This window comes from Ailuropoda melanoleuca, chromosome 11 (assembly GCF_002007445.2).
Source record: "Ailuropoda melanoleuca isolate Jingjing chromosome 11, ASM200744v2, whole genome shotgun sequence".
Classification (NCBI taxonomy): domain Eukaryota; kingdom Metazoa; phylum Chordata; class Mammalia; order Carnivora; family Ursidae; genus Ailuropoda; species Ailuropoda melanoleuca.
In genome coordinates this window covers 44,272,213-44,299,625 of record NC_048228.1, presented here as the reverse complement: position 1 = coordinate 44,299,625, position 27,413 = coordinate 44,272,213, and the positions used below count along the sequence as shown (strand labels likewise).

At 39.3% G+C, this 27,413-nt stretch overlaps 1 protein-coding gene across 6 annotated transcripts in view; it reads left to right on the top strand.

Annotated features, from left to right (window-relative positions):
- Window positions 1–24,549, top strand: part of GPAT3 (glycerol-3-phosphate acyltransferase 3) — a 54,688-nt gene extending 30,139 nt beyond the window's left edge. For 3 of the 6 annotated variants that reach the window (XR_004628806.1, XR_004628805.1, XR_004628803.1), the window contains 11 exons: window positions 4,626–4,896; window positions 7,951–8,025; window positions 8,551–8,640; window positions 10,585–10,678; window positions 14,377–14,492; window positions 15,679–15,734; window positions 16,490–16,575; window positions 18,194–18,322; window positions 19,027–19,106; window positions 19,344–19,993; window positions 23,275–24,548. Coding sequence is in view for 2 of the 6 variants with exons in the window: in XM_034671592.1 (XP_034527483.1) it covers window positions 4,626–4,896; window positions 7,951–8,025; window positions 8,551–8,640; window positions 10,585–10,678; window positions 14,377–14,492; window positions 15,679–15,734; window positions 16,490–16,575; window positions 18,194–18,322; window positions 19,027–19,106; window positions 23,275–23,371 (1,094 nt within the window). In the remaining 4 variants the exon portion in view is untranslated. Of the gene's footprint in view, window positions 1–4,625; window positions 4,897–7,950; window positions 8,026–8,550; window positions 8,641–10,584; window positions 10,679–14,376; window positions 14,493–15,678; window positions 15,735–16,489; window positions 16,576–18,193; window positions 18,323–19,026; window positions 19,107–19,343; window positions 19,994–23,274 lie in introns of all 6 variants that reach the window. The other 3 variants (XR_004628807.1, XM_034671592.1, XM_002912460.4) reach the window with 3 other exon arrangements.
- The last annotated feature ends 2,864 nt before the right edge of the window (window positions 24,550–27,413 follow it).

The following is a 27,413-nucleotide window of genomic DNA, read 5'->3' as shown; positions in this document are numbered from 1 at the left end:
GTGTGCCTTATGAAAGAGCTTCTAAGCTGGTACCTGGTCTCTGACAATATAGATTTTCATCTTAGGAACAATAGCCAGTTCCATGTAATTTTTTGTTGTTATTGTTATAGCATATGTGTAGCCACTCCTTGGTTTAATAAATAAAACTTTATAGAAACAATCAAATTCTTCTGGTATCGTTCCCTGATTCCATTACCCTGTCAACCCCTGAAACTACTACTCTGATTTTCATGTTTATTATTTATGTGCATATTTTCATACTCCCCCCATCCATGTATGTATTTTAAACAACACATAGTATTTGTTGTTTTGCATTATTCAAGCTCTATAAAAATACTGTCTTCCACATATCATTCTGAGTTTTTTGTGATGATGTTTGCAAATTAACTAAGTTGATGAATGTTCCAGTTAATTTCTTCTAGCTCTTGTGTATTATGCACTGTATTTGTCCATCTCCTTTTCATAGGAGCTTCCTTTTGTTATTTATTTATTTTTATTGAGGTATAATTACAACATATTAGTTTTAAGTGTACAACATAATGATGTTTGTATATATTGCTATATATCCATCTGTCATTAATATAATGTACCTTCAGATTGCTCTTGCAAACAATGTGGCAAAATGTTCTCATATATATTTTGCACAATTTTATAGGAATTTCTAGTGCAGGGGCGCCTGGGTGGCGCAGTCGTTAAGCGTCTGCCTTCGGCTCAGGGCATGATCCCGGTGTTCCGGGATCAAGCCCCACATCAGGCTCCTCCGCTGGGAGCCTGCTTCTTCCTCTCCCACTCCCCCTGCTTGTGTTCCCTCTCTCGCTGGCTGTCTCTATCTCTGTCGAATAAATAAATACAATCTTTAAAAAAAAAAAAAAGAATTTCTAGAGTATAACAGAAAAGCTCTTTTTTAAGGTGGAATGGAAATAGTAAATGTGGAAGGAGTGAGAAAATACCATTTTAAAAGACACATAATGAGGTGCCTGGGTGGCTCAGTCGGTCAAGCATCTACCTTCGGCTCAGGTCATGATCTTGAGGTCCTGGGTGTGAGCCCTGGGTTGGGCTTTCTGCTCAGTGGGGAGCCTGCTTCTTTCTCTCCCTCGGCTACTCCCCCTGCTCCTGCTCTCTTTTTCTCTCAAATGAATAAATAAAATCTTAAAAAAAAAAAAAGACACATAGTGCCAATTTATTCAGGCAAGAATCAGCAAAGCTGCTAATACCATTGGGTGAAACTTTGAGGAGCAGGATATTTCCATAGTTTCAAAGTATCTCTCCTTTATAGACACTTACAGATAATAATTCCCCACTTACTAATCAAAAAGAGAAAACCAGTAACTTTACAGTGGAGAAATCTGGTAATAACCACCTTAAATCAAGCAACCAAAGTTAAGCGTCATCAATCATGAGACAAACAGATCACGTGTTCCCATGTGATGCTCTGAGAAGGATACATCGTTTACATAGTACTCCTGCCCAAAGTGTACAACCCGCATCTAATCATGACGGGACATCAGATTGATCCAAATTAAGAGACAGTCTATGAAATAAATGGCTTGTACTCTTTAAAAATGTCAGTGTCTTTTTTCCCTTATTTATTTTTTTAATTTAAATTCAGTTAATTAACACACAATGTATTATTGGTTTAAAATGTCAATGTCTTAAAAAACAAAGAAAGGCTGAGGAACTTTGTCATGTAATTAGGAGACTACAGAGATGACATATAAATATAATGTATGACATATAAATGTGATGTATGATCCTTGGATATTATTGGGACCATTGTCAAAATTTGAATGTGGTCTGTACATTTGATACTAGTTTTGCAGTAATGTCCACTTTCCTGATTTTGACAATTTCATTGCGATTAAATAAGTAAAACCTCATGTCTTGAGGAAATCCGTGCTGAAATATTTAGGGGCAAAGGGCATGATGTCTGCAATTTATTCTCAAGTGGTTCGGAAAAAAAGTATCATTTTATACATCTAAGGATAGAACAATAAAGCGAATGTGACAAAATATTGGCAATTCATGAAGCTGGGTAAAGTGAACTCTGGTTACAACTTTTCTGTATATTTGAAATTATTGAACAAAAATTTTCCTGAGGTATAACCTGGAAGTAGAATTGCTAGGTCTCTGGCTATGAATATCTTTACATTTACTAGATGGTTCCAAATTGTTTTCCAGTAAACACTTGATACGACTCAATTTAAAGTTCGTATCCATTTTTATGGGTATGAAATAATATCTCATTGTCGTTTTTGTTTGTATTTCTCTGCTGATAGTGGAGTTGAACATCTTTTAAAATGTGTAGTCATTAAGGCTTGCTCTTTTTCTGAATTGTTTGCCATATGTATTTTTTTCTTTTTCTTTTTTTGTGTATATCTTAATATATTCTGGAAATTAATCCTTTGTCAATTGGAGCCATTGCAGTCACCCACATACTTTTGAAAGAGGCTTAACAAAAATATAAAATTGAGTTCTATTTTATTTGAGTTACACAGAATTAAGTAGGTCAGGGGGCAGAGAGAATATTGCACATCGAGTGGGTGGGGGCTGGGGGCTGGCCCCTGATTACAGATCCCTTCTCTCCTGGCTCAGTTAAATAATGAGGCAACTTGAACTTACATTCTTATCTCTCACCCCTCCGAAAAAGGTTATTTTTAGAAGGGCTGTCCGCTGTCTCCAGTGTGTTTCATTCTGAGATTTGCTGAATAATTTGTTCTTCCCTCCCCTTCTAGACTTAAAAAAACTACAAAACCCTATATATTGCTAAATAACGAAACTCTTGCACTGCTGAATATTGGCCAGTACTTGGTTTGAGTAACCTGCTCTGAGGTATTGCAGCTGTCCACAGAGCAAGAGGGTAATTCAGTAGTGACACTGTCTTGGTTCATCTCTAATAGGAATCAAATCCTTTCTGGAGAGGGTGAGGAAAGGTTAAACCACTTAGACCTGGAGACAGAAAAAAGATGATTGAATTGTTCAAGAGCTTATTTTATTGCTCTAATTCCTAAGGTGGTAAGGTATTAGATTTGCATGTTGGCAAAAACAAACAAAAACTACCCCCAAAACCCAAAAGTAAAATCATGAAACTTTAGCCCTGTAAAGAAACTAAAAATTTTCCCACCTCCTATTTTATAAAGGAGACACCAAATTAGGTGACTTATCTATTACGCATAGTCTTAGAGCTGGTGGTTGTCCTAAAGAACTTGACTTTGGACTCCAGGTCCTCCTTACTTATGCTGCTGTTCCTTCAAAAAAACGATGTATTATCAGCTCTCGTCTATGGATGCACGTACAAGGTCTCCAGGGGATAGGTCATATAGCACTCTCCACTCTCCTCATTGATTTCCTAGTAAACTGGAAAGTGAGAAAATCAGAGGGGGTCTTCTTTCAGGGAATTTAATAGCTTAATCTCCGTTTCAAAAGGAAAGACTTTTCTAATTTAGGAAGTAAATTCGTTTGCAACACACCCCAGAGGGACGATTGGCTAGTTACGTCACTGTGTATATAGCTACTCTTTTTCTGAAGATCTTCTCCTCTATGACTTGTATTTAGTAGGCAGAACTGGGTGGCAGTGATCATTTTTTCAATTTACAAATTTATGCTACTTTAAACATCTTTGAATTATTTTCTTTATGGGAAAGACAATAACAGCATAAAGAGGAAAATCTAATCGTATTGCCCAGAGATAACCACTTATGTGGCCTTCTTGACACTTTTCCTATGTATATCTATTTCAAAAAGTTAAACTATAGCTTTAGATCCTGCCTTTTGTCACTTAACATTAAGGTATTTATTAACTACAGTATTTATTAGATGTATTGTACAGCATCTGGATTGATTATAATGGAAAATGCTACAATGAACATTCTTGCCTACATTTCTGATTATTTTCTTATGGTAGATTCCTAAAATTGGAATTATTGAATCATCAGCAAACCTATTTTTAGCCTCTTCATGCCAAAGGGATTTTGACAAACTTGCTACTAGTTCCATGCTCACAGAAATTGAGTATGAAAATACTTCTGTCATTGAACTTTATCATTAAACAAAAATGTTGCTGATTTGATGATGTAAATAGGCCCATCTTTGTCTAATTCACATTTCTTTGATTGCTAGTAAGAGGTTTTGGTCTATTAACTATCAATGTTTTTATGAATTCAGTTCATGATCTTGAGACTGTTTTCTTATTAAGTCATTTTACATATTAAAGACATCAGCCTTTTGCCATTTGGGTAAATATGTTTTGCCATTTTGCTTGCTTTTGGCTTTATGGTTTTTATCAGGGGAAAACAGAAGGTTTTATTTTTACACAGTCTAGATCTATCCTTGCAGAGAGTTTGTTCTGTAACTTGTTTCCCTAATGGTGTGTAGGGAGGAAATGCAACAAGAAAGGGCGATTGAGGACCAAATTTCTTTCTAATTAATTAAAGTCATTGGGTAGAGGCCATTTTATGCAGACTGAGTGATTTCACCTCTTTTCCCACTGCAGTTGCTTGTCTTTTATTTTTGAAATCTGCTTCATGCTACTCATAAAATGTGTTGAACTGTCTTCTGCACAGGGTTGCCCCATTGGTCGGTTCTCGTGTCCTATGGCATTTTCTCATGTCCTGATGCTTTCTTTTAAGGTATTATCCAAAGAGATGAGTCACCCATGGAAAAAGGGCTCTCTGGCCTGCGAGGAAGGGACTTTGAGCTGTCTGATGTGTTTTATTTCTCCAAGAAGGGCTTGGAAGCCATTGTGGAAGATGAAGTGACCCAGAGGTTCTCCTCAGAGGAGCTAGTGTCATGGAATCTCCTCACAAGGACCAATATAAATTTCCAGTACATCAGTCTGCGGCTCACCATGGTGTGGGTGCTGGGCGTCATAGTACGCTACTGTGTTCTACTACCCCTGAGGTATGTCTCCTGCCCAGTAATTGATGGTGTCACTGGTTCAGCTTTCTTTTTAAATCACGTATGTCATGGTCTCATGAGAGTATTATGGCACTAACTTCACCCCTTCCTACCTGCAAAACACCACCCAATGTGACTTCCACAGGAACATACCAAGTATCTATTCTCCTTTCACATCTTTTCCCCAAATGAAGGTGTGTATTCAGAATCGAATATGTGTCAGTCTGGATCCATGTTGTTCTTTCGGTCATATATCATTTGAGGATAGATGGAAAAGGGAAGTTAGAAAAAAGAAGAGAGGACTTAATGGTCTTGCATTCACCAGAACATCAGCCAATCTGTAACTGCCTTTCCTTGCTAGTCTGTAGCAGTTCGCAGTTGCACAGGAGAGAAGAAATTACTGCTAATGGTTACCCCATGAGAGAGAGCCATTTAGAAGATGGAACTTGTTCCACTAGTTCCATTATGATGCACTTTTCTTATTAAAAGCTCGCCACCCGCGTCCCCCCCGGTTCTGAGTTTGAGTGCTGCCCGATGAGGCGGTACCTTCAAGTGCACTTTACTGGAGCTACCGTGGGGAACCTCAGTGTAGCAGAGGTGACGCTGGGCAGTGGGGTGAAGCACAGGTGGCCACAGTGTGTCTAGCATGGTGACGGCAGCTCGTAGGCATATGTACCAGTCACAATATTGCTGTTGATGGTCTTGCTTAATTTCCCTGGACATAGCCTTGGCGTCCTCTCAATAGAGCTTTCCAGGCAGTTGCTATCAGTCCCCTTGAGTTGGCACATGACTTGAACCCATTTGACCATCCCTAGGGTGGCCTATACTTGCCTCATTCAGGTTTATTACTGGTGAGATTGCCTAAGTATAGGCAAAGGCACATTTCTAAGCTCTTTCTATTTTTTCCCCCCATGTTGCCAGTTTGCCAGTTGGAGCACAGTATTTCTTTTGGGAATCATTTCAGCTGTGATAACAAAGTGAAATTCAGGGATTCACATATATTTTTGCTTGAACCTTAAGCCAGTGTTCCTCAACTGGGGGTTCATGTACTCTGAGCTTGCACAAGACTATCCATCAGTATGCAGGAAGGAAATATCTGAGCTTTTTATTTATTAGGCATTTCTAGGCTATTTATAATTAGAGCTTCCATTTATTCTTTTTTAGTCTTAAAAAGAAATGCAACTTTGGTAAAGTTGACTATATAGATTAGCTCTTACATCTGCACTTGGCCCACGAGTCAGGCACTGTATCCGAGGCCACCTGAGAGAAGAGTGAGGATTTTTGGAAGACAGGGTATTTGAGATGTCCTCATTTGTCGGTTAGCTTTCACTGGTGGTGGGTGCCAGCAAATGGTGTTATGATTCTATTATCTACTTAGATGAAACTAACGCTTGCAAACTAAAGAAGTAACATAGAAGATTCTTGCAAAGAAAACACAGATGTAGGATAATCCAGTAATGTGAGCACCCAAGAAGAAGAGAGCAATAGAATTGAGACTCTTACTCTTAGTACATCCTCTTCAGTGTGAAAGAATTGCTGTGTAAATGCTTTATAAGATGATCTGTTTCTACAGAATGAACACTCAAAAAGCAGGTCATGCTAACATTGATTGTGTTGATGGTTGCACAGCTCTGTGAATATGCCCCAAACTGTTGACTACTTTAAATGGATAAATTGAATGATAGGTAAATTGTATCTCAGTAAAACTTAAAAAAACAGACTGTGGCTGAAAACTTGTGACATCTATGAGAGCTCTCACCTTGGCTCACTTAAACTGGAAACCAGAAGTTTTTGGTCTATTAATCTAGCAAGTAAAAACTTTCAATAGTTTTGAACCCAGTTATTAAACATGTTCAAATGTAACCCCTTCTGATTCAATGTGTAGGATCAAATGATTCTCATTAGGGCAAGGCAGCAAAATGCAAAATGTTATTTTAAAACTTTTACACAATTGGTGGATAAGATTAAACACTGATTTAGTTATTGTGTATCAGTGGTTAGCACGAAAATACGGCATCGAAAGTAAACTGAATCTGACCTTCTAATTGCTCTGTCACAAGGTCTTCAGCCAAGACTTTAACAAGGTTTAACACCTTAACAATGTGTTTATAAGAAACTCTTATTTATTTTGAAAGGTTTTAAATCTCAATTTTTTCTTTTTGTGTAATTCTACTTACATTTCTGAAAATGACTATTTTCTTTTTGAAGTGATTAGATGAATATTAAAAGCACCTTTCAAAAATGGAAAGTGTCTATGTGGAGATGAGAGGTATTGTCAGTCATCTTGTTACTAACTTCTGAGTTACCATGAACATACAAAAGGACAACAGATTTGCATGAAAGGGTTTCCACATGGTGCTATAATTTGGTGTTCTTATTATGATAGAGCCTTTCTTGCTATTTGCTCTAAATTGTAAATTCCTTTGAGAAAAATTTGAATTATCTCTACCCCCATCGTTAAAAGGCACAGAACAAGTCATTTTTAGACCTTTGGAGGATATTTACAATCATACTAGGCCCACCAGTGTATCCCAGACAAAATAAGGGAACTACTTTCAACCTGACATGAGTCCTTCATACAACATAAAACTTTTTTTCTTATAGTATACATGAAGTTAATATGAATATATTTAAAAACATTAAAATAATTCAGAAAAGCAAAGGGCAAGGGTTTTAATTTATTCTTTTCACTAGCCTGTTTAATCCTTGGGTGATTACATAGATTGTTTGATAGTTTTGTGAATGACTTTCCAGGCCTTCTCTATGCATCTATAAACTAGTTATATGCTTGCTATTATTTTGAAGATGGTACCCCACTCTACATAATTATTTTGAAATTTATTTTGCTTTTTTTTTTCTCTCAAAATGTACCACGGACCATTCTTCCATGTCAGAATCTAGAGATTTACCCAGTTCTTTTAATGGCAGCACCATAGTCCATATTGTAGATGGACTAAAACTTATTTACAGTTTCATTATCTATGAACTTTTAGGTTATTTCCCTTTGCCTCTTACTGTGCAATTAACTTTTGCATTACCTTTTCTTTTCTTTTTCAGGGTTACCTTGGCTTTCATTGGGATCAGTTTGTTGGTTATAGGAACTACACTGGTTGGGCAGCTGCCAGACAGCAGGTGAAATGTTTCCTTCCATTCGGCCATAAATAGGATTGTCACTTTTCTTAGCTGTGTCCACAAAAAGAATATTTGATCCCTATGTATTGTATCAAATTTATGGCCTCAACACACTTATTAAAATTTGGCTTACTTCATATTCATAGTCTGTATTTGATTTGCCATCACACTTTCATATATATTGTGAGAAATTGTTTTTCAAAGGGGACATGAAGGAAAGGAAGGAAACAGACCGAGGGACTCACGGAAAGCAAGAGAGTCTTACACCCGGCCAGGGTCACTGGGCTGAGACCAAAGAAGCCTCAGCTTATCGTGGTCAGGAATTTATCATGATAGTCTCGTCGGGTGGGAGCTATTTTCCCCTAGAGTTTTGTCCTAAATGCCTCAATGAGACTTTAAGAAGTGAACTGTACTTGTGTTTCAAAACACAGTATGCGGCCAGGAAGGAGCACATTGAAGCTTTTATTTTATTGTTTGCTGCGGGTGCCCACAACTGCGCCATGAACTGTTTTCTCTTTCTTTCAGCCTCAAAAACTGGCTGAGCGAACTGGTGCACCTGACTTGCTGCCGGATCTGTGTGCGAGCCCTCTCCGGTACCATTCATTACCATAACAAGTGAGTGTGTGCGGCCTTCCATCTGCCTTTCTGTCTGCAAACCCAGCCTGCCACTGACAGCTGTGAGTGGAGGAAGCAGGTGAAAGAAATCCGCATACTTCTCGTATGTTCATCCCTGCTGCTGAGAGCGTCACAGACATAGCGGTTTTGCACGATAAACTTTTTTTTTTTTTTTAAGATTTTATTTATTTATTTGAACAGAGATAGAGACAGCCAGCGAGAGAGGGAACACAAGCAGGGGGAGTGGGAGAGGAAGAAGCAGGCTCACGGCGGAAGAGCCTGACGTGGGGCTCGATCCCAGAACGCCGGGATCACGCCCTGAGCTGAAGGCAGAAGCCCAACCGCTCTGCCACCCAGGCGCCCCTGCACGATAAACTTTTAAACAGCCATTCATTTGCCAAAGGAACCACAGAATATTGTAATGACACTTAATAATTGGGCATGTCTGGTGTGCAGGCCGGGCCCGTGCTTCTCCTAGGCCATCCTCCAGGAGAGGCACTGTTGTCCTGTTGTACAGGTGAAGAGGGGGGAGCTCTGGGACTGGCTGTCTAGGGTCATGCAGCTCATTCGTGGCAGAGTCAGGTTGTGAACTGGGCCTGTCGATGTAAAAAGTGATGCAGTTGACAGGCCTGTAGGGGAGGGGAAGGAGGACCGGCCTTTAACCCTTGAGGCCTGCTTTCTAGTCTCAGTCCCGCCACTTCTGAAGTTCCGTAACTGAGCCCTAAGACAGAACACCACACTTTGCTTCCCTCATCCCGAACTGTAGAGGAGAAGGGTAGCTAACTGAAGTTATTAGCTGACTGAAGTAATTTTGATTGCTTTGGTATTACTTTTCTGTTAACTCGATTTAATTTTTTTACATTTAACTTCATTGTTTTAAAAGTTCTAGAAAAGCCTCTGATTTTTGTTGACTGGATCTCTCTGTCTCATTTGTGGAAGGGAGACATTATCTCCTTTGGCTTTATCATGTGTTACCGACGTAAAAGGCCTCTTAAGTTTCTAAAATTGCATGATTTTGTCTTTGAGCTCTGAGTTTTAGGATGAGGAGTAGAAGAAAATGCTTTGGTAGAACTGTGATCAGAAGAGACACTATCTACAGAAAAGGTGCTTTAATTACAGAGTTCACAACTTATTATATACAGAATTGCTTCTAATTTTAAGGAAAGCATGCTAGAGTTGTTATGCGTTTGGTTCTCTTTCTTCTTTGTATTGGGCCAACGAAGACTACTTTGCTTCATTAGTGTCAAATACTGGTTGAACTCTAGGAAAGAGGTCGGCAAACTAAACTATGGGCCTAGCGACCCAATGGGGCCTGCCATCTTTTTTTTTATAAATAAAGCTTTATTGGAACACAGCCATGCTCATTCATGTATATACTGTCTGTGACTGCCTTTGTGCCTAAACAGCAGCGTCAGTAGTTTTGACAGGGATTGGCTGGCTTGCAAACTTAAAATACTTATTTTCTGGCCCTCAATAGGAAAAGTTTGCCAACCTCTGCTTTAAGGATAAGAGGGAGGAAACTATGGTAAATTTATTCTGTGGGTCACTGTGAAACTACTAAAAGTGATGCTTATGAAGACTAAAATAATAGGAAAATCCTTAAGATAAATGAAACTTGCATATCACAATATTAAAGTCATGGCATCTTTGTAACTCAGTCTAATATTTTTAAATTATCCTTTTTCATTATAAAAGGAAAATAAATCATTACCAAAAAAACAATGTAAATATATATAAAGGGCAAGTCATTGGCCCTTTCTCCTATACTCCCACCTCCTTCCCATCATACTGCCTAGAGATAACCTTTTTAAGATGGACCATATACGTTGAAAGTGTATTTTTTAATTTACTTTTTAAAGCAAAATAGGATGAATCTATACATGCTATTCTGCAAAATAATGACAATTTTCCAGGGTTGGTATTTACCATTGTTTGTAATTGCAGGCAGTACAGACCCCAGAAGGGAGGCATTTGTGTTGCCAACCATACTTCCCCAATAGATGTTTTGATCTTGACCACGGACGGATGCTATGCTATGGTAAGAGCAGCTCAGTGATAGTTCAAGTCATTGCATCTTTTGTGGACTGTTCAAACTCTTAATTTATTTTGGCACAAATTATGAGAGTTTTATATTAGAAAGTGACTAGGTTATACTGCTGTAGCTATATAAGTTGTGTCATACGTTAAATGAGCACTACATGGTGCAAAAACAAGACAGAAGGTAGCCATTATATTAAGATAGTAAAAAATCTGGGGTGCCTGGCTGGCTCAGTCAGTGGAGAATGCAACTCTTGATCTTGGGGTTGTGAGTTTGACCCCTATGTTGGGTGTAGAGATGACTTAAAAATAAAAAAAATATTTAGAAAATAAAAATAAATAAATGGACCAATCTTTTAAAAAAAAAGGTAGTAAAATTTTTGACTTACTAAAATGTAGACATATTTGAGCTTGATAGGTCTTTGCAAGGTTGATTCCATCTTGCTTCTAAAATCCCTGCTGTTTAATAAATAACACTTTGAGACTATAGTCTCCCTCCTTAGAGCTGTGCGAATCCCTTACCAGCCAATTAGTTGTGTCTTCCTTCCTGAGGGAGTCATATACAATTAAAAAAAAATCAGACTTTTTAATGATGATGAAGCAAGAAAGAGATATATATATATATATATATATATATATATATACACACACATACACACACCACATTGCCTTTCTCAATCATTGAGGGGGTTTTGAAAACCTTTGTAAAAACTCCTAATTTATTGCCAGATAGTTAATCTGTCTAAAATAGAAGTTCAGATATACATCTCTTGGGCAACAACATTTTAATCATTATTTTGTCTAAGTTGTGGAGCCCATTCGGAATCCAAGGAAGCTTTAACTACTTCTAGGAAAAGACTTAGGGGAATTGGTAGTTCTTAACCTTTTTTAGGTTAGGCATCAGTTAATAGTTATGTACCCTTTCTTAAGAAAAACTGACATAAATGTGCATGATACAAGCGTGGTTTTCTTTAAAAGCCCACTCAAGGACCCTCCTGTTAACAGTCCTTGGTAGGCCCCCAGCACCGTTCTGGCCATATGTAATAAAATTCCTTGCATTTATGTGGACAAGCACTTTCACCTCCATTATATGTGACCTTCCCATAATCCAATGAGATTTGGGCTGATATTTTGTTACAGATGAGAAAGCTTGAGGTTTGGACATTTTAACCAACTTGTGGAATTATGATTTTGTGTTTCTGGGACCATATTTATTCATTCTATGTTCTGGTCAACAAAAAGTTGACTACAACTCATTGGTGACTGAGTCCTCAGAATTTTGTTGGAGCTTTCCATGCTTTTTGATTGTGTGTGACTGCAATTACAATATTAGCCACAGCTTAGGAAAACAGCCCCTGCTAACTTTCCAGTCAGTGGAGTGATAGACACAGAAAGCCAATTAGAGCACATTGAAGGTTTAAATCCGAGGCAGGAGAGGGCAGAAATGGGAGGAGACTGTATTGCTGACCTCCAGGGGTCACATGTGGCCTCTTTTGGCTAAACATAAATTATGTATCTGAAGAATATTCAAGATCTCATCTCAGTGGCTTCTCAGAATCTTTTTTCCTCTTAAACAAAGACTTCTACTTTTTAAAAAAATTTAGAAATATTTTCTAAGTCACCGTTGGTAGCGTTTTGCTCCATTTGCTTTATCATCCACATTCTCACGTGCTGGCTTTCTCTTTGCCTCTCTACATAAAGATGTGTATAAATTATGTATATTTTTAATATATTAATATTTAGTATTTATTTCTAATAGTCATATAATATTGGAAATTTGGGACTGTACCAATTCATGCAATTCATTGTGTTCTTTCTTGCTTTCTCCTAATCCATTTTTGTATCTCCCTTTATTCATAGTGAATACCCTGGCTCCCAAAAATATCAACATATTTACCTGTTTTCTCAATCCTATGATACATCTAAAATAGTTTCAGCATTGCTTCACCTGTTTTACTACAAAAACAAATGTTGTAAAAAAAAAAAAAATCCAGGGTATTTTGCAGTTCTCCTTGAAGAGAGAGAGAGGGTGTGTGGTCAAATACCGTCTTTGTACATTTCTTAGATTTTTTTTCCCCCATTCCTTCAGTGTTACTCTTTTATTCATTTGAAATACAGTGGTTTTTTTTTTTGTTGTTGTTTGTTTGTTTGTTTCAGTTTGCTTTCGGTTTGCTAGTCCCATCCTTGTTGATTTATTATTGGAATGCTTCTAAATGTCAAAGCTAAACAATAAAGGTCTACTCATAACAGTGTCACTTCTGCCCACGGCTGTTCTGCCCCATTCCCTCCCACCCTTGTAGTTTTCAACTTCACTGCTTTGGATTTTTTTTTCTTTTTGTAGAAAGAAATATATGTATATATTTCCCCTTCTATTGTGCACAAAGGGCAGCATACTATGTTTGCTCTTTGGCAATTCGCTTTCTTTCACTTAGCAACATCGCCCGAGCGGTGAGCATAGCATGATGTATAGAGATGTTTGGTTGCTGTGTTGTACATGTCCTGAAACTAGGGTAACATTGTGTGCCAACTATACTAAAAAAAAAAAAAAAAAAAAAAATTGAAACCCCAACCAAAAAAAACCCCAACCCAGAATCTCTGGGAAATCACTCCTTATCAGTCATAGAGATCAACCTTGCACCTTCCCAGCTGCATGGCCCTCTGTTCTGTGTATGTAGCATCTTTTAGTCATCTGATTTCTTATGTTTGGCATGTAGGTCATTTCCAGTATCTTGAAGTTACAGATAATGTTACAATTAAAACCATGTGTATATGTATTTTCATTTTGTTGGAGGTTTATTTTCAGGGTAAATCCCAGAAGTAGAATTATTGAATTGAAGGATAAGTGTATATGTAGTTTTGATAGCTATTGCCAAATTTCCTTCTGTGGGTGTTATAATCTCCCCCATCCCAAGCAATATATGTGCCGTTTTCTTTCTTTCTTTCTTTTCTTTCTTCTTTCTTTCTTTCTTTCTTTCTTTCTTTCTTTCTTTTTCTCTCTTTCTTTTCTTTTCTTTTCTTTTCTTTTCTTTTCTTTTCTTTTCTTTTCTTTTCCTTTTCTTTTCTTTTCTTTTCTTTTCTTTTCTTTTCTTTTCTTTTTTCTTTTCTTTCTTTTCTTTCTTTCTCCTTTCCTTCAGAGAGAGAGAGAGAGAGAGAGAGAGGCCAGCAGGGGGGTGGGGCTGGGTAAGGAAGAAGGGGAGAGAGAATCTTAAGCAGTCTCCACACCTAGCTTGATCTCAAGACCCTGCGATCATGACCTGAGCCGAAATCAAAAGTCAGAAGCTTAACCAACTCAGCCACCCAGCTGCCCCTGAGTGCCATTTTCCTTAGCTTTGGCTTAGAGTGCATTGTTAAGTTTTTGAGTCTTTTTCACTGAAATAAGCGAGAAATGATATTTCAGTGTTGTTTTAATTTGCATTTCTCTTATCTTGACTAAGTTGAAAGACTTCTACTTTTTAAAGCTAGAGTGTAACTAGTGTAGCAACATTTTAAGCTTATAAGTCAAAGGTGCTACTAAAGAACTCTTTCTGCTTACATTTGGCCATTCCTGTTCTCTGATTTGACCAAGAACTTCAGTCATTAGTAGAAAGCCAATCTTTTCTCTTGGTGGGGAATAGGAGCTTACTGGTACTTTAAAAAAAAAAAAGCTTTCTTTGCCTCACTGTGCCTTTACATGCTTCTTTTTTTCTCATGGTACTTTAGGTTGGCCAAGTCCATGGCGGATTAATGGGAATTATTCAGAGAGCTATGGTCAAGGCTTGTCCACATGTCTGGTTTGAACGCTCAGAAATGAAGGATCGACACTTGGTCACTAAGAGGTAAGCAGTGACATTACTCAGTATCCTTGGGGGTAGCATAAAATCTGATCCATCTTGGCCTTCCTGCCAAAGAGGGCAGAGCAGTACTAAGGATTAAACCTAAAATATATGGAGTTTTATTTGTGGTTAGCTTTTTCTGCTGAATAACCTGTCTTAGGTACATTCTTAAAAATTTTAATTCTGTAGTCATGGTGGGAAATATGATGGGATTAGAAGGCCCATACGTTTGTATTGCTGTGGCTTAGGAATAGTTCCGTCACTGAGTTTTCAGAATTAAAAATGACCACCTTGAAGGTTAAATAATTGGTAACTGTTTGCTGAGTAAAGAAATGGCTGATTGTTTCCTGGATGACGGTTATCACTTAAGTCCATCTAGAGACACAGAGCTAATGCTCTTTATGAAACAGAAGGAACCTCTAGGGCTCGGGATAGAGATGAGCTATGGGAAGCCTTTGCTGGGAAAGAGCTTTTGCCTGAGGCCTTTACCTGGAGGCCCTGTGGTTATTGCTTCTAGAAACAGGACAGCGAGCTATGCTTTTAAGAGTGAAATGAAAAGTACTTGTTGAAATCTGTTTAAGGTCAGTACAACCATTCCCCAGCTGGAGGTTGTTTGGCACTGGGACCCTGGCAGCTTTAACGTCTCCACCTGAGCCTCGCCACCTTCGGGTGAGCAGTTGGAAATGTAGGGCTGGCTGCCGGGAAGGCAGGACCTAAGGCGGCAAGCCGTCCTTCTCAGCTTTATGGCGTCTGTGTCACAGTAAAGCTCAGCCCTCCTCATTTGAGGAGTTTCTTTACACTTCCTGTGCACGAGGCAGACTGGTCCAGCAATCAGTAACCCTGTTTTTCAGACGACGAAATATAAGTACATGGAGAAGGGCGCAAACCTTCTGATGGGGGGGAGGGGCTAGAGCACATGTCACGTGACTACCTCGCATTCTTTTTAGAGTGGGCAGAAGGCACTGAAGGTCGCTCACTGTGAGATGAGAGAAATTGAAATAGTACAGATGACCTTCTGCTTTTTAGAAAGGGGCCAACTTGAGTTGATCTCCTTTACTTATGTCTTATTTTTCCCCTCCTTCTTGCTATACAATTATATTTGTGCTAGTAGAGTGTAAAGAAGACCAAAGAGGACGCCCACCTCTACCTTTATACAGGTAGCATTTTGATCCTTTATTTTTCTTCACAGACTAAAAGAACACATTGCTGATAAGAAAAAGCTACCCATATTAATCTTTCCTGAAGGTAAGAAAGGGCCACTGCCTACCAAGCCTTAGTTGGTAACAACAAGCGTGAAAAGTGTATGAGGACTTGGATTGTTCTAGAATTGGCATTCTTACATTCTTAGTCCAGATCTCTGCTGTCCTATAGGAATGGGCTGCTCTTCTCTGAGCCAGTAATCCCTTGCTTTCTTTTGACATTTGATGGAAGTCATGGTGCCTTTTTGATCTTAAAAGTCATGTCTGGGTAATGAACTTGGACAGGTATTGTTTATAATTTTTCAAAGTTCCTTATTTTTTTAATTTTTAAAAGATTTTATTTATTTATTTATTTGTGAGAGAGAGACAGAGATAGGGAGAGCACAAGTAGGGGGAGTGGGAGAGGGAGATGCAGACTCCTCTTTGAGCAGGGAGCCTGACATGGGGCTCTATCCCAGCACCCAGGGATCATGACCGGAGCCGAAGGCAGATGCTTAACTGACTGAGCCACCCAGGGGCCCCTCAAAGATCCTTATTTTAAAGTATTGAGATTGTCACCTGTCATGCCAAAGTTATATCTCTAGAGCATTTAATAAAATAAAAGTTTGTTATTAAACTTGCTTAGAGCTGTTGAATTACTTAAGCAGGACTGATCTATTTCCCAAAATGATAATAAACTATAACTTTGCTATAATTTAAATATTTTAGATTATTTTATATCAAAATAATTCCTTTTTAAAATCTGTTTAAAAAAAGACTGCCTTTACAAATATTCACCTCCTCCTTTCCACCCCTTTGCAGGGACTTGCATCAATAACACTTCAGTCATGATGTTTAAAAAGGGAAGCTTTGAAATTGGAGGAACCATACATCCAGTTGCAATTAAGGTAAAACAGATGCCCCCCTGGCCCCCCAGAAGGGTAGTGACTTGGGTAACTTTATTTTGATATAACTTCAGTCTTAAGACTGTAAGAATAACAAGCATTTGTATACCCTTCCCCCTGCCCCAGCTTTATTGAAATATAATTGACATATAACATCATGTAAATTTAAGGTATACCATATGTTGATTTGATACATATTGCAAAATGATTGCCACCATAGTTTTAGCAAACACCTCCATCAAATCATATAATTACTGTTTCTTTTTTATGGTGAGAACATTTAAGATCTATTCTCTTAGCAACTTTCAAGTATATAATACAGTATTACTAACTATAGTCACCATGCTCTGCATTAGGTCCCCAGAACTTATTTATCTTAGAACAGAAAGTTTGTAATCTTTGACCAACATCTCCCTGATTCCTCCACGTCGGCCTCTCTCCTCCTCAGCCCCTGGTAACCACCATCCTGGTCTCTGTTTCTGTCGTTCAGCTTTTTTAGAGTCCACATATAGATGATACGACAGAGTACTTACCTTCCTTTCTCTCACTTACGTTACTTAGCATAATGCTTTCAAGGTCCATCTGTGTTGTCACAAATGTCAGGATTTCCTTCTTTGTCACAGCTAAATAATATTCCACTATATATATCCCACATCTCCTTATCTGTGCATCTGTTGACAGACATTTAGGTTGTTTCCAGATCTTGGCTTTTGTGAATAATACACTGCAATGAACATGGAGGTGCAGATATCTCTTCAAGATCTTGCTTTCATTTCCATTGGATATATATCCAAAAGCAGGATTGCTGGATCATATGGTGGTTCCATTTTTGATGTTTTGAGGACCCCCATACTGTCTTCTGTAGTGTCTGTATTGATTGACATCCCCACCAGGGTTCCCTTTTCTTTACATCTGTCTTTTCTTTTTTCAAATCTGTTTTATATACTGGGACTCTGCATTAGATGTGATTTGAAGACAATGATTTATAATTTGCTGCTAAACCAGAACGTTTAGAAACCACAATGTTAATTAAACTTCGTCAGTTTGTAAACTGAGTCTCAGAGATGCTAGGTAATTTGCCTCACAATCACATAGTTGGTGGAAAAATTGTGATGTCATCATATTAGAGATATTTAGCCAACCAACGTATTCTAAAGACCTCTTGTGTATAAAGTCTTCCTCAAGGCGTTTGTGTACTCGTTACTCAGATTCACCAGCCGTTTACATTTTGCTCTGTTTGTTTGATCATTCTCTCTCTGGATGTATGTACAGATAGGTACCAGGAGATTGTGTGCCAGGCATTGTATTAAGTCCTGAAGACAAAACAGTAATAAGCAAAACAGTTACTGTGCCCACTTTCACCCACCTTCAGTTAAGTGGGGAGACAGATCTTTTAGACTCAGTGGGTAACTCTCTTGTTGCAGCACTCTGGGGCTTGGGTCAGAGGAGTTAGCTGGCCCGGTTTACGTCTTTGATCATTTCTATCAAGCGAAGTAGCTTCTCTTTCTCTTGTGGTCTGATAGAGATGTTTGGCTTGTCACCTTGGAAACACTGACATGCATAAGCGAGGCCACCACTTCGTTCATAACTGGGATGTATTTTCTTTTTTTTTTTTCCTCAGTACAACCCTCAGTTTGGAGATGCATTTTGGAACAGTAGTAAATACAACATGGTGAGCTACCTGCTTCGAATGATGACCAGCTGGGCCATCGTCTGTGACGTGTGGTACATGCCCCCCATGACCAGAGAGGTATCTGTCTGTAAATAACAACTGGTCTTTGGTGCTTTATCCAGTCAGATCAAGGCGAGAAAACTTTTACCTGAAATCCTGAGTGCCTCTCTTCCTCAAGCTAGAGCTGGACTTCTTTTCTTCCTTCTCAGCGAATGGGTCAATTAAAAAAAATGTATTTAGGTTTCTTCAAATCAGGCTATTTTATATTCAGAGACTCTTCCATAATAGTTTTTATAGTTGCTGTTGGTTTAGTGAACCTACGGATATTATGGAATGTTATATATTGGATAAGACTAATAAAGAGTATAATAAATATATATACATGATAGAAAATTAAACAATATAGCACTTCATTTTCTTGATAGAACAAATGATATTTGCTATGATTGAGAATAGAATGGAGCTAAGATTTGAATCCTACCTTTTTTTTGAAGAGACAGAGAGAAAGAACATGAGGGCATGTGCGTGTGGGGAGAGGGGCCAGAGGGAGAGAGAATCTTAAGCAGACGTCACGTCCAGCCCAGAGCCTGATGTGCGGCTTGATCTCACGACCCTGGGATCATGACCTGAGCCAAAATCAAGAGTTGGACGCTTAACCGACTGAGCCACTCAGGCGCCCCTGAATCTTACATTTTAAAACAAATCTAAATAACTATGAGATATCTTAAGAATTATTTGAAAACTCTATTCCCACGATGTGCTTGTGATTTTCTTTTCCCTAGGAGGGAGAAGACGCCGTCCAGTTTGCTAACAGGGTTAAATCTGCCATTGCTGTGCAGGGAGGATTGACTGAGCTTCCCTGGTAAGACATTTCTCAGAAGTACTGTCATTTTTTTTTTTTAATTAAAAAATTACTTCCAATAATGTCAGTGATTGTGGTGGTTAGCCAGAGGTTTGACTGAAAGTGACAGTGGTTTTCATAAAAGTACAATGGCTTAAAGAAGGTAGAAGTTTACCCCTCTTGCTTAAGCATGGGCAGTGCAGGCTGGTGAGACAGGCCGCTCTGTGCTGTCCCGTCCTCAATGTGCTTCTGTGACAGGTCCAGGGTGCTGCTTCAGCATGGCTCCAAGTACAGAAAATGGCCTGCAGGAAGGAATGAAAACAGGGACACTTCCATCTCTTTGCGAGCACAGGATGGACGCTGGGCATGTCACTTCCACCTCTGCCCATTGGCTAGACCTCAAGTGATGTGATAACAGCTGCAAAGAAGACCGGCGGATGCCGTCTTTGTTCTGGAAGGCCATATATCTAGCTAAGACTGAGGGTTCTTTTACTGAAGAAGAAAGTGAGAATAGATTTGGGAGTGGGGAATGGACCCTGGGAGCGAGGGGCAACTGATAGGCTTGTTCATGTTTAATGCTAGCTCTCACTCTATTGAAGATAACTTAAAAACTTGAAAGGAAATAAATGAAATATCTTAGTTATGGAAACTTTGGATTTAACGTTTTGCTTGTTGAGGAAGGTTGTGTGTAGTCTGCTCTGACTGTCATAACAAACTGTCATAGACCGGGTGGCTTAAATAACAGAAATGTCTTTTCTCACAGTTCTGAAGGCTGGAGGTCTGAGATCAGGGTGCCAGCAAGATTGGTTTCTGGTCGGAGCTCTCTCCCTTTCGGCTGGCAAATGGCCATCTTCTTGCCTTTGTGTGAATATGGGGAGAGAGGGAGAGAGAAGAGATCAGGCTCACAGGTGTCTCTTCTTACCTTGAGGATTACTGACCACTCTTAAGAACTCATCTAAACCTAATTACTTCCCAAAGGTCCCATCTCCAAATACCATTATATTGGGGGTTAGGTCTTTAATATATGAATTTGGGGGAGGGTGCATATACATTTAGTCTGTATCAGTGAGGGTTAACTATTCCTACATTATGGGAGTAATCATATTTCAAATCCTGTAAGTTTATTAAAGTCCCTCTGTTTATCTTTTTTTTTTTTTTTTTTTGGTGTTTTGAAAACACTTTGCATGAAAAGTTCACTGGAGACAATTATAGTAATGTTCTAGGAGCAGGATTTGGGTGAGTCAGGCTGTCAGCCTGTTTGACCAAGAACTTCAGAACCTGCAGAGGGACCAGGACTGCTCAGGAATTAAGCCTCTGGAATAACGGCCAGCTGGATTCTTATACTCTTTATGCAAGCTGGGGAATGTCTCTAGAATATTTTATCCATTCATGTATCTTGAGTACAACCAATTTCACGCAAGAAACTTGTTTCTGGCATCCATTATGCTAATTAGGAAGCCACTAATTTCTATAGTGAAAACCCCTTTCTAAAATTCCTTATGTGAATTCACAAAGTTTGGGAAGTTGATGGAAGACAAAGACAGCTGAAGCCTCAGAGTGCCACCTTTGGAGGGTGGTCTTCTAATTCAGTGCCTGGCTGACCATCCCCACAGTATGAGCTCTTGATTTAGGGCCACTTGACTGGCCCTAACGTCAGGATTCCAGTCAAGATAGGTTAAAACTAACATTTGTATCACACTACCTAAGCGGGAATATGTGAAACTAAACGACCCGCTTCCACAGGTCCTAGTTCATAAATGTCCTAGTGACCCAACTTCACGCTGGATCTGACTTCCTCTTTCTTGCTCATTGTTTTCATTTCTTTACCCTGCTTTCTCTCACCCAACTTCTCAGTCCTGTTCCTGCCCCGAAGCCATATGATATCCTTGGAGCTTTGGATCTGTAGCCTCAGACACCAAAGAAAGGCAGAAGTCCTTGAAAGATAACAGCCTACCCCAGTCAGTCATAGGACAGATCCCAATCAGACTGGCTTAAACAAAAACTGTCAGAAATGATCCTTAGGGGGCGCCTGGGTGGCTCAGTGGGTTAAGCGTCTGCCTTCGGCTCACGTCATGATTCCAGGGTCCTGGGATCGAGCTCCATGTTGGGCTCCCTGCTTAGTGGGGAGTCTCCTTCTCCCTCTGTCTGTACCTCCCCCTGCTTGTGCTCTCTATCTCTCTCAAATAAATAAATAAATACATAAAAAATATATATAAAAGATGACCTCAGAATTTTTCAATTCCCTTTTATTGGGCCATAAATGTCAATTTTGTCATAAATGATAGCTTTTAATTACCTAGCCTCTTCTTTAAAAAAAAAAAAAGACTCACTACCTTTCCAGGTGTATCTGTCATTCACACACTGGGTATGAATGTTTTTCTCTGAGATTAAATGGGAATTCGATTGTATCATCTTAAACAGGCTTTTATATATGGCTGCTGGCCTCCTTAAAAACTTGGATCTGCTGCCATTCCAATGGGGAATTGAGTAAAACTTTCAAGTCTAGAGGGGGCAAGTCACAGCTGGGGTGCTCAGAGCAGTGTGAGTTTTCTGAGTGCTTAGGAGAGTTGCATCAAAATCATGTCAGGATGCTTAGGGGCAGATGTTGCTAACTTCTTTGTCAGTTTTGGCCTGGACCTTAGGAAAGAAAGAATGGCCTTTCTTCTGCTTCTCCTTCCGCTGCTTAGTTCTTGCTGTTCAGAATTCATATAAATGCGGTGAGTCATTGGAGGCAGCTCCTTTGGATAAAAGAGGCTTTTGGGGACAATTCTGGGGAGCTAACAGCACTTTATAACCCTGTTTCATGGAAATTTCCTACAGCTGAGCCCCTAGAATGTATGTGGACTGCAGTCTATTTTAAGTTGAGGACTTACGGGGGGCGGGGGTGGGTGGCTGTGTCTTGGATTTGACTCTCGAGGCCAGAACATTGCAGTGGTTTCAGGCAGACGTTTGTTTGTAGGTCAAGTTCTGTCTTCAGGGCATTAAGTTCACGGGCTAACCTATGATCCATTCATTATCATCAGAGAGCACTTGGTAAACATTTGTGCTTAACTGGGTTAAAATTAAACAGGCACAGTATGAAGTAAGCAAGTTCACCATCCATGCTCTCCTAGGAGTTCAAAATCAAAAACATTAGATTAGGAGAGAAATTGTGGCCCCTCATAGTCCAGTCTCCTCCCAGAGCTTCCAATTTGTTGTTTCTTTGTGTTGTCCAAAGAAGGAAAGGCATGCAGAGTCCTCATAACCAGGCAGCGCTGTGTTTTCACCACCCTGGACAGAGTTCAAAGACGCACAGGCTCTGAATTAAGGAATGCTGCTTTCATAGGCGCTAACTACTTCTTGAATGCAGCGTGTGATTTTGTTGTTTGTTTTTATTCTGACTCTGTTTTGGAATATGGACGATTATAAATACTTGAAATATATAGTGCTTTGAATGAAAATACAACTTGGTAGGCATAGGATTAGTTTTGAATAATGATTGACCCATTTATCTTTCAGTACTTTACCCATACGTATACAGTACCCTCACCATTACTTGTGGGTCTATTTTAAATATTCCGGATGGTTTTCTAGTAAGACACAGGTTGATTAGATGAAAGAAAACAATACTTTGCTTTCCTTGGGGAAAAGGATAGTCAAACAATCCTAGTTTTAATATAAAGTCCAAATACTGAATATAACAACACTAACTTCTAAAAAGAAATTGAATGGAGATATTATTCTATATTTTATTTATTTATTTCTTTAACCTATTTTTTTTTCTTTTTGAGAGAGAGCTCAAGCCAGGGGTTGGCGGTAGGGGCAGAAGGAGAGAGAGAATCTCAAGCAGACTCCACGCCCAGCGCAGAGTCTGACGCGGGGCTTGATCTCATGACTCTGAGCTCATGACCTGAGCCGAAATCAAGAGTTGGTTGTGTAACCAACTGAGCCACCCAGGTGCCCCTGATATTTTTATTCTGTATTTTAATCAAGCATCACAGAGACTGTTCCTTCCTCAAAGTAAAACACATCTGGTGACTGGTAGAACAGAGACTGAAATTTTGGTCTTTCTGCTTTCAAATCCCATGTTCTTTGCCCCATTGCTGACCAGCCAGCCACCTAAGTGTTGTGGTGCAACTGTGTGTTAGCTAGCTAATGCTTTTAACTCATTGTTGGGAGTATCTTTTATTTATTTGCCTTTTATTCCCAGGGATGGAGGACTGAAGAGAGCAAAGGTGAAGGACACCTTCAAGGAAGAGCAGCAGAAGAATTACAGCAAGATGATTGTGGGCAATGGACCTCTTTGAATCGGACTCAATGCTACCCTGGTGATAAAATTTGGCTTCCCAGAACCAGCCCCTAGAAATGGAATGCGTTGGGGGTTTTTTGGCGAGGGAGTGAAGTATTGTTTTGTTTTACTGTTTTTGATTTTTTGTTGTTAATCTTTTCTACAGGCTGGATTTTCTCTACCTCTTTATGCCAGAGGCAGAACCCGTCGGGGGCCCTTTTCGGCTTTTGTCATTGTTAATAGCATTAGCTTCATGAATTGTAAGGTAGTTTACTGAATTTAAACAGATTCTGCCTTTTGTAAAATGATGATGTCATCATTGATTGAATGAAATACTTGTGCAGGAGAAAGTGCTTCTAAAACATTTTTGGAACTCACTGTGTTTCGAACTTGTTGATATGGTAATTCTCAAAAAAATCCCCCATGCTCTTTTCATGATTAACTTTCTCACTCCTTCTCCCCACATCTCCCCCTTCAATCACTTAAACAGCGGGCTTCCTTGTCAGTTCAAGGTTACCCCTACATGTTTACCCTCTACTGCAAGATCGAAAAGAAAAATGGAGGACGTTCTTCAGGAGAGAGAACAAATTTGTGGCCACTTGATCTGAAATTTGAAAGCAAATGTAAATATATTTTTTTACTAGTGTGTTAGAAGAGCGCTACTGTCTGGTAAGCTGTACCAAAGAAAAGTGAGAGCAGGTTACTCTGTGTGTGCATTTATAGGTAGGCGAATTTTGAATAAACAGTTTTTAGCTGACAGCTGGTGATAAAATTTTCAGTTCCCCTTGTTGGTACACTAAGATGTATGTCTGGTGCCTCTCCCATCTACTGATTTGATTTTGTACCGACGTATTTTCAAACAGGAGGAGCCTTTCGCAACAATAAATCACATTTGTCTTCAGCGGGGGATGAATGAGCCCGGTGTGTGCCCTGCCCCTCACCCTCCACCCCTCTGAGGTTTAGTTCAGAATGTTCCCAGGGTCTTAAACAGAAAAATAAGTGGTAAACTTACGTTTTGGAAACTGAGCCTTAAATTTTTTAAAGGGGAAAATAAGTGTTTCCCAACTCACACAGCATAAGCAATGTTTGATAGCGATATAATGCCGTGTTAAACTCTGAGAGTGTCGTATCTTTTCTGGTAACCATGCACAAAATGTGAAACTGTCTTACAGTGAATATAAATAAATTCTATATTTCTAAATGCGTGTTGCATTGTTTTCCCTCTCCTCTACCCTCTTCTGGTTTGGGGTGAGTTAAATTCTTTCTTATTATAAGCACGGATTATTTGTTTTTCATATCAATGACATAGCTAGATTTTATTGGACTGGAACGTCTGGGAAATGAGACCATCAACAGCTAGTTTTGGTTTGTTTTTTCTTCTTTTTAGCCTAACTATCTGGACTTTGACTCTGTGGACTCTGCCTGGAGCAAGTCATAGACTTAATTTGTAGGTGAACTCAGGCAACTAGGTATGTCCGGCATAGCCCTATCAATTATATTCTTATCAAACTAGATGGGTTCGATCCCAAAGGAACATTTGTAAACAGGTTACCCTAATGGTCAGCTACTCTTCTGTTCTTACTCTCCCCCCATTCTTTTTCCCTCTGTTCTTACACTTTGATTCTTTACTTTGATTTTTTTTTAAGATTTTGTTTTTAAGTAATTTCTGTACCCAATGGGGGCCCGAACCCACCACTCTGAGGTTAAGAGTTGCATGCCCACTGATTGAGGCAGCCCGGCATCCGGATTCTTCCCTTTGATTTTGACTGAAAATCAGCAAATCCAAATATGTATGTTGGAGTGACTCTTGTTTCGTTTTGTTTTTCTCAGAGAGTTCCATTTTCCCTTTTACTTTTTTTTTTTTTAAAGATTTTATTTATTTATTCATGAGAGACAGAGAGAGAGGCAGAGGCAGAGGGAGAAGCAGGGTCCCCACGGAGAAGGGTGCCTCTGGGATCACAACCTGAGCCGAAGGCAGATGCTTAACAGACTGAGCCACTCAGGCGCCCCTCCCTTTTACTTTCCTTATTCAATATAAGTTGAGTTAATGAAGCCACTTTATTAATTAGCTCAGTTCTCAGAATAGCTGATAAGACAACTAACAGCTGTTTTGTTTGGATACCAGTAAGAGGTAACTTTCCAAGAGCACTGTTAGAGCAGTAATGCTATCACGTAGTCATTAGGAAATCTAACATTGTCTCAGGAAGAACTTCTGTAGGTCTTTGACTTACACAACTAGTTTTCAAGTTGTTTAGGGAATTGCCGTGCTGCCGCAAACATGTTTTTAGAAAGCAATAATCGCTCAGATTTAGCTTATGCTCCCTAGAACTCCTGTTTTTGCGTTTGCCTTCCCTAATATTGTTTTATACCTACTTTAGAAATTCTCTGCCCAGAGTTTAGTCTTCTAAACTTCTGAGTCATCTGTAATTATAACTGGATATCAAGGGTAGGCAGAGTTCGGTAGAAAAATCCATGAGATGAGACCTTTCATCTAACGCTTGCATAGATTCATTCATTGAGCCTCCAGGTTGCCTTTTTAAATTCCAACTCTGTCCTGGTCATATTTACAGACACAGCGTTCTAGGAATGCCAAGATTTTCTGAAATATCCTGGCACCTCTTAGGATTGGAGGAGCAGCCATAGTAGGAAACAGTAAACATACTCGAAGCATGGGAAATGGCCCTGGATCCTAGTCTGGCGCAAAGACCAGTCCTGGGAGAAGTTTTCCTGGATAAGCAGACTTTCCAAGGCATATTCAGCTTTGTGGTGGTGGTTTGCCATCATCCCTTCCGTGCGTATGTTGCACTTTGGGCATTCTGTTGATAACCTAAGGGCTCTTGTTTCTCGTGACTACAGATAATATTCTGCGGTCATGACTGCCTTTTGGTCAGAGTTGCTCTCAGTCTTTATCACTGAGATGTGGCTTTCTGCCAGGCCTGAGGAGGATGCAATGGGAGGTGAGGCAAAGCTGGCATTTGGGATACTGGTACTGAAAACTACGGGCGGGGCCCTGGTAAGGATCTTGACAAAAACTGTGGGCTTGCTTTTGTTTATTTAACACTGGTTTCTAGTGGATCCATGCTAGTAGTATTTGATGTTATTTTTGGAATAATGGTTAAGGTGTTGAGATTGAGAGTCACAAAGACTTTTTCTGATTGTGGCTCTAGCACTCACAGGCTTTGCAGCCTTTGACAATTCTCTGATTCTCGGTTATCTTCTTTTTATTTGTTGTGAGATTATAGAATACACACAAATGTATATGAAAGTGTGCAGGTACACTTTGAGGGCAATGATAAATTGCAAACTTATTCCCCAGTATTACCCTGGATACATGTTACCCAGGCCAATAAGTAGAATACAAATGCCTATATATCCTAGAAGGCATGGAAAGTCACAACTTGTTATTCCTTTTACTATTGATGGACAGTAGTGTTATTTTTAGCCTTGTTGTGAATGTTTCCTGGTATACACACAGGAGAGTTTTTCTCTAGTTGGTATGTTTAGTATGAATTAGGATTTCTCCCTAGTAGGATATCAGAATGTTTAACTTAAGGGGCACCTGGGTAGCACAGTCGTTAAGCATCTGCCTTCGGCTCAGGGCGTGATCCTGGCATTCCGGGATCAAGTCCCGTGTCAGGCTCCTCCACTGGGAGCCGGCTTCTTCCTCTTCCTCTTCCTCTCCCACTCCCCTGCTGTGTTCCCTCCTGCTGGCTGTCCCTCTGTCACATAAATAAATAAAATCTTTAAAAAAAAAAAAAAAGAATGTTTAACTTCAGTGTAGAAACTTCTGAATTGTTTCCAAAAAGTTTGTACCATTTACACGACCTATCAGCAGTGTAGGGGAGCAACATTTGTATTTAGTTTAATAACATATTTGGATTTTTTTTTATTATTTTATTTTATACTTTCTTTTTCTTCCATTTTTTTCCTCCTTTCTTGCCTTCTTTTGGACTTACTACTTTCCCTTTCCCATTTTCTCTACTTAAATTGGAGGTTAATGGTCTTGTTTCTGTTTGTTCTGTGGTTACCTTATAAATTTCGTCTTGCATACTTATCAAAGT